At 44.6% G+C, this 12,643-nt stretch overlaps 1 protein-coding gene across 1 annotated transcript; it reads left to right on the top strand.

Annotated features, from left to right (window-relative positions):
* Window positions 1-252: 252 nt before the first annotated feature.
* Window positions 253-2,745, top strand: LOC109139515 (zinc finger CCHC domain-containing protein 18-like). The gene has a single exon (XM_027282920.1). It carries the CDS (start codon window positions 971-973, stop codon window positions 2,732-2,734), a length of 1,764 nt encoding a protein of 587 aa, XP_027138721.1. The 5' UTR covers window positions 253-970; the 3' UTR covers window positions 2,735-2,745.
* The last annotated feature ends 9,898 nt before the right edge of the window (window positions 2,746-12,643 follow it).

Raw genomic sequence — 12,643 nt, 5'->3', positions numbered from 1 at the left:
GTGTTACTAGTGTAACTAAGACTGTTTCAGTTATTAATGAGTTACAGTACTTGAATTTAGTTATTAAATGCACTTTAAATGTATTTATGGTTACATAACTGAGTTAATGTTTGAATTGAGTACATTGTTGTACAACTTAACCTTTTGGGAGCTTGATGATAATTTAATCCAATTAATGTGAAGCATTATTATTGATTAGTGATAATCAACATGCAATTTGGATTTCCTTTGGCCTCTTTGTAGGTCGGTTTTTTTTCCCTGTGACATCATTAGATGATCCACATCCCACCGTCCAGAGGAGAGATCCAGCTGGTTTCGTGTGAAGTTCGAGAGATCCAGAGAGTGGTTCCAGAACCAGATTAGAACTAGATTCCCAGCGTGAGCTGGGTGGCGAGCCGCATTGAACTACTGATACTGAACTGAGAGTGGAGAAGAATTCCTTCATTCCCCCTTCCTCACGGACTGTGTGGTAGGACAGAACAAACATACACTGATACACTGACACTTGACACGGATCCGAAGAAATAAGGGCCCCAACGGTAACTTTGGGACAAAAAGGGTTTTCATTTTTGCCGGCTTTATTATTTTAGTTTGTTATTTTCCATTGAATGCCTTGCAACAACTGTTGTATTTTCATTGTGTTATTGGTTAATAATAAGTGGCCACACAAAACCAAAAGGAAAAAAAAAACTTCAAATCATTGACTGTGTCTTTTCATTACTCAACCACAATGGCTCTCTCTAGCTTATAGTCTTCTGTACTGGTCCATCTCTTAACATTGACTATTACTTACCTGTGCTCATGTTATAATACCATAATAAGGGTTACAGATTTGGCGAGCCAGCCAGGAGGGCCCTGTTGAGTGTGAAATTGTCAATTTTATTTTGTGTGTACAAGTTTTTACAATTACAGGTACATTTAAAACATTTAAAAAATAAATAAATAAATTGGAAACATTAGGCACGGCAAAATGGAAATAGTAATGCAGGAATCCGTTGAAATCCCTTGTGCCGTAGTGGTTAGTGGGTTAACTGACACAGATAGTGATAATGAAGTATCCACTTACCTTCAGAAATATGGTTCCATCAAACACTTTCTCCACATAGATGATCCTAAATCAGATTTCCACAGACACATCATTGTGGAATTCACACAAAGCACTGCTATGGAAGCCTTAGAGCCCTTGTTGCCCCTTAAGCTTCAAAGTCCCACCCAGACCAGCACTGTGTATGAAGTGAAAAGGTTGGCAAGTGTTTACACTCTAGATGCTCGAAGCAAGGCTACCAGAACATACATGGAACAACTGTGTGATATTGCCAAGCTAAGTGGAACTTCTTTAGAGCAGATGCTGAAAGAAGAGCTGACACATATTGCCTTGTCTACAGCTAGCACACAGTCCTCTTCTCCTCAGCCTAACCCAAAACCCTCATCTGAGCAGAGCCCACTCTCCCAAAAGGAACCATCTGACCAGGAGAGTGTCTCATCCTCTCCGCGCCCTTCTTTCGTCGACTCCTCTGATCCTGCAGGTAGGAAACCTTCTCACGATGAGGTTCAGCCTCATACCCCTTCGATCCTTACAAAAAACCTGACTGAGTTAACATCGTCGTCAACTCCCCCAGTTGTCATTGGTGACCCGACCCAATCCACCATCGATGTGAATCCCCCAAGTATTCAACGAGTGGTGGTTGAACATGTGGTCCGCAACAGTGAAGGCCCATCACACCTTTCTACGCCAGGTAGGCTTCGAGCGTTCACAGGAAAATGTCCACGTCCTAGTAACGAAGCGGATTACGACACGTGGCGTACCAGTGTTGAGGTTCTCATGAAGGATCCCTCAGTTTCTGATTCACACTGCACTCATCGCATCCTTGATAGTCTCCTCCCTCCTGCTTCGGAGATGACTAAGCATCTTGGCCCACAGGCTAAACCCTTGGCCTATCTTGAACTACTGGACTCTGCCTATGGAGCAGTTGAAGATGGCGATGAACTGTATGCCAGATTCATGAGTACACTTCAAAATGATGGTGAGAAGCCATCTGCTTTTTTGCAGAGGTTGCATGTGGCACTGAGCACAACTATGAGACGTGGTGGTGTGCCTTCTCACGACTTTGACCAGCAACTTTTAAAGCAATTCTGCCGTGGTTGCTGGGAAAATTCCTTGATAGTCGACCTTCAGCTTGAACAAAGGAAGAGGAATCCGCCATCCTTTGCAGAACTGTTACTGCTGTTAAGGACAGAAGAGGATAAACAGGCAGCGAAAATGAGTCGTATGAAGCAACATCTGGGCAGCACCAAGCCTGCTTATAGTGCCAGCAAGCAGCGTATTATGTCTCATCTACAAACGGCACATGCCACAACTGAGTCTGATCACTGCACTGAAGTCGAGATGTTGAGGAAACAAATAGCAGATATTAGTGCCCAACTTAACAGCATGACAGTAGAGAGTCAAAAACAGAAACTGCCTAAACAGAAAGCAAAGTCCCTTGCCTCCAGTGCCAAAGCCGATACTCACCTCATGAAAAGGAAAGGAAGTCAGCAGAGCCCCTCCGTCAAACTGAGCAGCAAGCCACGCCCTTGGTACTGTTTCCAGTGTGGGGAGGATGGTCATGTGGTCTCGGCTTGTGACAATGAGCCAAACCCTTCCCTCGTTGCAGCAAAGAAAAAACAGCTCCGAGAAAGGCAGGCTGCATGGGAGTCCTCTAACTCCCTTGGTGATCAGGCACATTTAAACTAATGTCTGCTCCCATAGAGGGACATATGGGAGTGAAACCTGGCAAATCCAGTCCCACAATTGAGAAAAATGTCTGGAGGAGAGCTCAGAATAAGAAGAGGCCCAGTACACTTCCTCGTGGCCTTGTGGGAACCAAAACCACAGCTCAGGTAACCATTGCGGGAAAAGACACTACTTGTCTTCTAGATACAGGTTCGCAGGTGACCACGGTGCCCCAGTCTTTTTATGAGCAGCACCTGCCAGATCTGACCATTCATCCCTTAGGCGATCTTCTTGACGTTGAGGGCGCCAACGGCCAATTAGTCCCCTACTTAGGATACATTGAGCTTTCTGTTACATTTCCTAAAGACTTCGTAGGGGCGGACATGGAAGTCCACACTTTGGCGTTGGTTATCCCCCACATCCGATCTGCAGTCCATGAGCAGGTACTCATTGGCACCAATACTCTTGACGCCTTGTATGCTGACCTTCAAGAGGACCCGAATCATTCCACCTTTCAGCCATTGCCTTATGGCTACAGGGCCGTCCTCAGAATCCTCCAACAGCGTCAGACAAGCTCCACCAGTAGTAGCCTTGGCTGGGCGAAGATGGTTGGTAAGACACCTGAGGTTGTTCCAGCAGGACAGACAGTCATCCTCCAATGCATGACTAATGCATCTAGTGCTCATTCTGACAAGTATGTCATCATTGAACAACCATCAGCCTCTTCTCTACCCAGCGGCCTCCTGGTCACAGCTAGTTTGGTCAGCTTGCCAACGAAACAACCTTGCCACCTACCTGTTGTTTTGAAAAATGAAACAGAACATGACATTACAATTCCGTCCAAGACAATATTGGCAGATGTTAATGCAGTTGTGAGAGTGTTACACAAAGAACAAACAGTTAAGGAACCGAACCCACCTGACACGCAAAGGGAGTCCCCTCAGACCACAAAACTGAGTTTTGATTTTGGAGACTCACCTTTGCCACCCGAATGGAAGGAGCGGGTAACACGCCTGTTAAACTCCATGCCAGACGTCTTTTCCAATCACGACCTGGATTTTGGACATACAGACAAAGTCAAACACCGTATCAAACTCAGTGATGAAACACCTTTCAAGTTCAGACCACGTCCAATACACCCCCATGATGTAGATGCAGTGAGGAGGCACCTACAGGAGCTCCTTGATTCAGGGGTTATTCAAGAGTCTGAGTCCCCGTTCGCATCTCCAATCGTAGTTGTCAGGAAGAAGGATGGTTCGGTTCGTCTTTGTATAGACTTCAGGAAGTTAAACCTTCAGACAATTAAAGATGCGTATGCCCTGCCGAAGCTCGAAGACGCCTTCTCTGCCCTGGCTGGATCGAAATGGTTCTCTGTTTTAGATCTTAAATCAGGGTACTACCAAATCGAAATGGAAGAATCAGACAAGCAGAAGACAGCGTTTGTTTGCCCCCTAGGATTTTGGGAGTTCAATAGAATGCCCCAGGGTATTACAAATGCGCCATCAACATTCCAACGATTAATGGAAAAGTGCGTTGGAGAGATGAACCTTAAAGAGGTTTTGGTGTTCATCGACGACCTGATTATTTTTTCATCTTCCCTGGAGGAGCACGAACAACGCCTGAAGCGTGTCTTACAGCGGCTGAAAGAATACGGGCTGAAGTTAGCGCCAGGGAAGTGTAAATTTTTTCAGACTTCTGTCAGGTATCTCGGTCATGTCGTTTCAGAGAAGGGTGTAGAGACAGACCCGGAGAAAGTAAAAGCCCTGACTACGTGGCCTGTTCCCACCAACCTAAAGGAACTCCAGTCCTTTTTAGGCTTCGCAGGGTATTACAGACGGTTCATTCAGGGGTATTCCCATGTCATCAGGCCCCTAACCGAGCTAACCTCCGGTTATCCACCCCTTAGGAAGGGAAACAAAAAACCTAAGAAACCCACAGACCGAGAGTATTACAACCCAAAAGAGCCCTTTCATCAAAGATGGACGCTCCAGTGTCAGGAAGCCTTCAAACTGATAATCCAGAAGTTGACATCAGCTCCGGTGTTGGGTTTCGCAGACCCCCAGCTTCCGTATGTCTTACATACAGACGCCAGCACCCTCGGCGTGGGGGCTGCTTTGTACCAGGTTCAGGATGGCCAGCCGAGAGTGATAGCGTTTGCTAGCCGAGGGCTCTCGAAAAGCGAACGGAAGTACCCTGCCCATAAACTCGAATTTCTGGCCCTAAAGTGGGCGGTTACAGAAAAGTTCTCGGATTATCTTTACGGCACGGACTTCACAGTGGTTACTGATAGTAACCCGTTGACCTACCTGTTAACCTCGGCGAAGCTTGACGCAACAGGCTACCGGTGGCTGTCCAGCCTGTCGACTTTTTCCTTCCAACTGCAGTACAGGGCCGGCAAGCGAAACTTGGACGCCGACGCCTTGTCCCGCCGTTCTCATGGCCCACCGGAGGATGACCCTGTGTCACAAAAAGAAAGTGAGAGGATCCGGCAATTTGCTTTGTACCATCTGAGTGATGCTGACGCACCTCACACTGTTCCTCAGGAAGTGATTCAAGCCATATGTGATCGGCACATGGTCACCAGTGTTGGAGGTGCCAAGGCTGAAGGCTCCAGCCCTGCGTTGACTCTGGTTGAATCCCTTGCTCTTCAGCCCACAGCCATTCCAGACTGTTTTCAGGAAGAGCAAGTGGAAGGTTTTCCTTTTGTGCCCTCATTTTCTGAAGAGGAACTAAGGAAAAAACAGAGATTGGATCCTGCAATCAATGAAGTGATTGTTCAAATGGAGACGGGTAAAACCCCACCCCCGACCCTCAAAGCAGAGTTGCCTGAGCTCCCTCTGCTACTGCGTGAGCTCAATAGATTGGAGCTACGGAATGGAGTGCTCTATCGCCAGCGGCAAGACGGACCCGATATCACCTTCCAGTTGGTGCTCCCTGAGGAGTTAAGAGCAACAGCCCTGCAGAGCCTCCACAATGGAATGGGTCATCTTGGAGTCGAGCGGACAGTCGATCTAGTAAGAGCTAGATTCTACTGGCCAAAGTTGTATAGGGCCGTTGAAGAACTGATCAAGACCTGCGAGCGATGCGTCCGCCGCAAAACTCTCCCGGAGAGAGCTGCTCCGCTGGTCAACATAAAGACTTGTCGGCCTCTGGAACTCTTATGTATTGACTTCTTATCCTTGGAGCCAGATCGGTCCAACACGAAGGATGTATTAGTCATTACCGATCACTTCACAAAGTATGCGCTAGCCATACCAACTCCAAACCAGCGAGCCCGGACAGTAGCAAAATGCCTTTGGGATAATTTCATAGCGCATTACGGCTTCCCGGAGCGAATACTCAGCGATCAGGGCCCAGACTTTGAGTCGCACACAATAAGGGAGCTCTGTGAACTCGCTGGGATAAAGAAAGTGCATACTACACCATACCATCCCAGAGGGAATCCGGTTGAGAGGTTCAATCGTACGCTCCTCCAAATGCTCGGGACGTTAAGTCAACCTGACAAACTGCATTGGAAAGACTTCGTGAAACCTCTCGTGCATGCTTATAATTGCACCAAAAATGACACGACCGGATTTTCCCCCTATGAATTGATGTTTGGGAGACGACCCAGGCTTCCCATCGACCTAGCCTTTGGGCTGCCCACCAACAACAATAAGGTCTCTCATTCCCAGTACGTCAAAGACCTAAAATGTCGCTTGGAGCAGAGTTACAGGATTGCAACTTCCAATGCACAAAAGAATGCTGATCGAAATAAGACCCGGTTTGACAGACAAGTTGTAGACTCATCCTTGGAAGTGGGTGATAGGATCCTTGTTCGTAATGTCAAGCTGCGTGGAAAACATAAACTAGCAGACAAGTGGGAGGATGATGTCTACATTGTTCTCAGGAAAGCTGGTGACATGCCTGTTTATACAGTCAAGCCGGAGGGCAAAGATGGGCCAGTGCGCACCCTGCATCGCGACCTGCTCCTCCCTTGTGGCTTTCTGTCTGCAGCTGTAACGAATGAACCTGTCAAACAGCCCTCGGTCAGAAGACCTAGGACCAGACAGTTTCCCACCGCTGAAAGCGAGGAAGAGGAAGGAAGCTCTGACTCGGAAATTGGAGACACTCGGATGTTTTTCTCTTTCCAAACACCAGAGCCCAATGTCACTGAGACTTACATGTTGAGGAATCCTCCATGTGCGATCAGACAGTCAAATAAACTGGATGTGTCATCTGCTCCAGTTCTCTTTGATTCTCCGGCATCCGAGCCCCCTGCCGAGGACAGAGATGAGCTATCCATGCAGAACCTACCTGAACGTGTCAACAACACCGAACTAGTCAACCTACCCGAACAAGTCAACTCACCTGAACGAATACCTGAAACAGACCATACTGAAAGCGACTTACCTGACAATGTATGCCCTGTAGAAAAAAAGAACTTACCTGAGGATAATGTCATCCAGCCATGTCGTGTCCACGATGAACAGCTTCCGGCGCTCCCTGATGTGTCAAGGAGTGAAGAGGAGATAGATATGGCTGGAAATGGAGAATCTGAGGAGAAAAGGAAGGATGAGTTGGATCAAATGGAAACAGAAAATGAAGAGGAGACTGAGAGAGAGACAGGAATGGATACCTCTGTCAGGAGATCAGACAGGACACGACATCCGCCAAAACGACTTGACTATGCTGAACTTGGGAATCCTTTCGTCACGGTGGTTAAATCGTTCTTTCATGGATTAACCACAGCACTGGCCGATGCTCTAAGTGAAGAAGAAAACCCTCCATACCCCCTTGACCTGCCCACTCAGATAAACTACATTTGACTGCTACCATGTACAGAGACGTACATAAGATCAGGAGGGGAGGGTGTAGCCCAGGCTATAAAGTGACATTATTTTGTTGAAACTATCCCTTTAAAATAATTCCTTTTATTGGTGACAGAAACAATTTATTGGAAAAAGACATTAAAAATTCTAAAAAGCAGTTTATTTTATTTTGGAGTAAATAAATGTTTCATAAATAGTTCATTTTATTTTGAAATATATTGTTAATCTGTTAAAATTAATTCATATGCACCAATAACTGTTAAAACCTGGGGTAAAAGTGGTTAAAACGGAGAAAAGGAGAAATAAAGAGAAAAAAGGAAAAAATAGAGTTGCTGCGGAGGTCTACGTGGGGTGACCCAATCAGTGAACCCCTGTGGGCTCAGGTGACTGACCTCGTAGGGTCACGTCCGGTTTTCTCTTCCGGTTTTGCGGTCATGGTTACCTCTGTTGTTTCATGTGCTACCTGATGCAAACCGCAAGCAAACCTGTTGCATCCACGGGGTAAGACATGAAAATAATGTTCCAAACCGAGTTGTAGTAATTCTTGATGATGTTAATCACTGGTTGACCGGCATATTGTCAACATTTAAACTTTGTAGAGCTCTGTGAGACCGGATGATTTCCGCCGATCTGGCGCGGCTAAATCCTGAAACAGTGCTCCTAGCTTGATCACTCGGTGAGTGAAAATACCCTTTAACCTGTTCGGTTAAGCTGGAATGTGTTTTTTATTCATGTGTAACCTGGTTGGGTGTGTGTAAAGCAGCTAAAAGTTGCATTAATCTGTGCAGATAGCCATGAAAAAGGTGCTAATGGTGCTATAGCCACCATAGGCTATAATGTGATGCTAATGGCCCATTGACTGGTGTATAGCTACTTAGTTCGGTTGGTGTCATATGTAAATTATCGTTTTATTGTGTTTTATAGCTGTTTACTTCAGAATATTTTTCTAAAACTGTCGTTCAGTGTTAAATAATAAGATGATGGTGTGTGTGTGCTTATGGTAGATGCAGAGGTGAATTTTTGGTGCAGTTTCCCATTGTTACCGGTGCAAGGGGAGACATATAAGCACAATAGGCCTTAATTCCTCTTAATTACCATGAGTTTAGGTGAATTTAATGCAGTTTCCTACAAAAAATTAAAGGGTACTATGCAATATTTTTTATTTTTTGTAAAATGATATTTTCTGTGTTACTAGTGTAACTAAGACTGTTTCAGTTATTAATGAGTTACAGTACTTGAATTTAGTTATTAAATGCACTTTAAATGTATTTATGGTTACATAACTGAGTTAATGTTTGAATTGAGTACATTGTTGTACAACTTAACCTTTTGGGAGCTTGATGATAATTTAATCCAATTAATGTGAAGCATTATTATTGATTAGTGATAATCAACATGCAATTTGGATTTCCTTTGGCCTCTTTGTAGGTCAGGTTTTTTTTTCCTGTGACATCATTAGATGATCCACATCCCACCGTCCAGAGGAGAGATCCAGCTGGTTTCGTGTGAAGTTCGAGAGATCCAGAGAGTGGTTCCAGAACCAGATTAGAACTAGATTCCCAGCGTGAGCTGGGTGGCGAGCCGCATTGAACTACTGATACTGAACTGAGAGTGGAGAAGAATTCCTTCATTCCCCCTTCCTCACGGACTGTGTGGTAGGACAGAACAAACATACACTGATACACTGACACTTGACACGGATCCGAAGAAATAAGGGCCCCAACGGTAACTTTGGGACAAAAAGGGTTTTCATTTTTGCCGGCTTTATTATTTTAGTTTGTTATTTTCCATTGAATGCCTTGCAACAACTGTTGTATTTTCATTGTGTTATTGGTTAATAATAAGTGGCCACACAAAACCAAAAGGAAAAAAAAAAACTTCAAATCATTGACTGTGTCTTTTCATTACTCAACCACAATGGCTCTCTCTAGCTTATAGTCTTCTGTACTGGTCCATCTCTTAACATTGACTATTACTTACCTGTGCTCATGTTATAACACCATAATAAGGGTTACACCTGCGTAGATAGATCCTTTGCCGCTTCTGCAGCGCTGTGGTACATGACGGTGCCGGAGCTGAAGTGTACGTGGCGCTTGGAAGTAGATATTTTTTTCTTTCAGCTTTCTTTTGATCGGGATGTATTCCTTTCTTTTTCTCAGCACCTCTTCTGCATAGTCGTGGTCAAAATACACGCGGTTGTTTTGAATGTGGATTTCTCTTTTCTCCTAGGCGGCATTCAGGACTTTTTCTTTCATCGTGTATTGAAGGAAGCGCACCACAACACTGCGCGGTGGTCTCCCTGCCGCTGGTTGTTGAGCAAGTGATCTGTGAGCCCGCTCAATACCCAAGTTGTTTCTCTCCTAGTTCAGTCTTTATCAGATTTTCAACCATCTTAGCCACGGACGGACCCTCGGTATTTTCCGGCACACCATAGATTCTGATGTTATTACACCTGGAGCGCCCCTCCAGGTCGGTAATCTTATTTTGCATCACCTGGTGGCTTTTCATTAACTGACTGAGAGCATCCTTAACTCCCACATCAAACCTTTCAATGTCCGTCACTCTGTCCTCCACCTCGCTCAGGCGTTTAACCGCTCCTTGTATCTCTCCGGAAACCTCTTGCAGTTTCTGGTTAATTTCTGACGCTAGCTCGCCCATTTGCCGCTTCATATCAGTGCGTACATTGGAGCGGAGACCAACGAGCCCCTCCTTTACCTCTGCCTTTAGTGCGGACATCCCGGTGCACATTACTTCGCCCATTATTGTCCGTATGGAGTCGAGTGTTAAGCTAGCGGGGTCGGCCTCCGCTCCGCGAGCGCCATTTTGGGTGCCGCCGTCGCCCATGTCGAGTTCTTTCTTCGTATCTTGTTCTGCGTTTTTATTCATTCTTGTTGTCATACCTTTTCTTGATTTATCCCCAGACATTTTGTGTAGGTATCTGTCCAGTTTAAGTTCAATTTCCTCGAATTAGAGGGGATTTTGCCAGGCCAATGCAGGAGCTCGCAAACTATGCTGCCATACTTCGCTTCAAGCCACCGGAAGTCTGTAAGTCTTTTTTCTGTATCTGCAGCTCCTCTAGTTGCTCCTCCAATGCTATTTGGCGATTGGGGCTAGGAGTTCTAAGCAAATTTGAGATGCAGTATGCTTTTTTCAATGTCTCTTACTGCTCTCTGTCTGTCTTCTTCAATCCTAGTGCTGGGTGTGCTCAGGAAAAATCCTCTTGAAGCTGAAGCACCTCTACTCCCCCAGTCTTCATCACTATCTCCATCTTCACTTTTATTGGCGCTATCTTCTCCTTTTTCAAAGTCCTTTTTCCTTGATGACTTGTCCCCTTTCTTTTCCGCTCTAATCAGTATTCTCCTGACTGCAGGGTCATAGCCACCCAAGTTTCCTTCAGAGTCACTCTGATCAGTGTTATCTCCAAAGTTTGTCTTCCTAATCCTCAGTCCTCCTTTTGTTTCCAGTCTTGTTGTTTTCTCCTTACTTTTTACACTTGGATACATCTTTATGGTGGTGTCAGCTTGTCCAATTTCAATTATCTGGTCCTCGTCATCCATAATCCGATAGCTACCTTCTTGACTAATCATTGGGAGCTGAGGATAAAGTTCCCGAAATCCCACTTTCTTTTCATAAGGTGGAGGTTTCTTCTCTGAGTCCGTATGTGAGAAAGGTGTGTTAACTTCAGCCATTCATTTCTCTGTCTGTATATCTGTTTTTACCATTTCTTCTATACCTTCTTTTTTTTTCTCCTTCGCAGCCTTGGTCCACCTACGTCCCTCATTTTCAAACAGCTGGAGCATCACAAGTTCTGTACACCTCTTTTCTTTACACTTCTCTCCTTTTTTCCCTCTTTTTTGTTCTGCTTTATATGTAGATACAAGCACCTGTAGTTTTTTAATTACATCAGGATTAAAGGTTCCTTCCACTGGCCAGGGTTGATCTATCTCTAGCCAACGGCGGGACCATTTTGCTGAGATCCGTAGGATCTCTTTTATTAATGGATTCTTGTTTTGAACTACATTAAGAGGCGTAATTACTTTTGAGGTTTTATCATCCTTTTTTGGCATTTTAGCTACTTTACGTTGTTTTCCCATATAATTAACTAATTAATCAATCAATCAATCAATCAATCAATTCTATCTCTCTATATATATATTATATTTATATATATATTATTTATATATATATATATATCTCTAGCGCCCCATGGCGCCTGTTGGGGGCGCTGCAATTGGAAAAAATGTTGTGTAAAATAAAGCAAAACTCAAAGTACATTGTTGCACATGTTGACTGTCGCCATGCTGCTATGTGTTCTCAAACAGCATAATGTGGACAGAATATGACATGTAATAGTAACTGTACATTATATCAGTGAAATAAAGTTGTACATTGTCGCACATGACTCCTGAAGGCCAGATCTGAGTCTATGAGAGCTGTCTGAAACTTCTTGTGGTTATTAAGACCGATATTATAAAGAACGATATTATGCACATTTCGACGTGCGCACATTTCGACGTGCACGCATATGCGAGGGCCCGACCATCGCTGCTTGCAGCTTTAATTAATAATTGTATTTAAATAATAATTAACACTTGAATAGTAATCACATTTCTAAAACAAAGTATTCGAGCTCCAAGCACACACACACTCATGAAGACACACAATTTCAGCCTGCAGTGCTGATGTCTCTTTCGACGGAGAGACAGAGAAACAGAGAGACAGAGAGAGGGAGGAGGGAGTCCCTCTCCAGCCTATCAGTGCACATAACTTTAACTCAAAAACACACAATATAACAGACAGAAATCACAATCAACAATCTATTCTAAAGACAAACCATTCATACTGTCCTAGTTGAGCATGCTCTGCCGCGTCCTTATCCTTTTTCCTTTAATCTAAATTTATGCTACCTTATGAAGTGTAGAATATCTGACAAAACAGCATCAGTCGTGACTCGTCAGCCAATGGCAGAGAGGTCGTCTATCTACAAATATTTTCCCCTACACCCCCAGTTATTCCTTTATAACTGACCTGAACTTCACCTAGTGAATTGTCCAGGTTTTAGCCCCGTCTAAAACCGCCTTCTTGAGGGCTTATGCACCTGGTACCAGGTTTTCCCTTA

The sequence above is a fragment of the Larimichthys crocea genome, chromosome X (assembly GCF_000972845.2).
Source record: "Larimichthys crocea isolate SSNF chromosome X, L_crocea_2.0, whole genome shotgun sequence".
Classification (NCBI taxonomy): Eukaryota; Metazoa; Chordata; class Actinopteri; family Sciaenidae; genus Larimichthys; species Larimichthys crocea.
The sequence above is the reverse complement of the archived record's forward strand: the minus strand, read 5'-3'. Positions and strand labels throughout refer to the sequence as shown.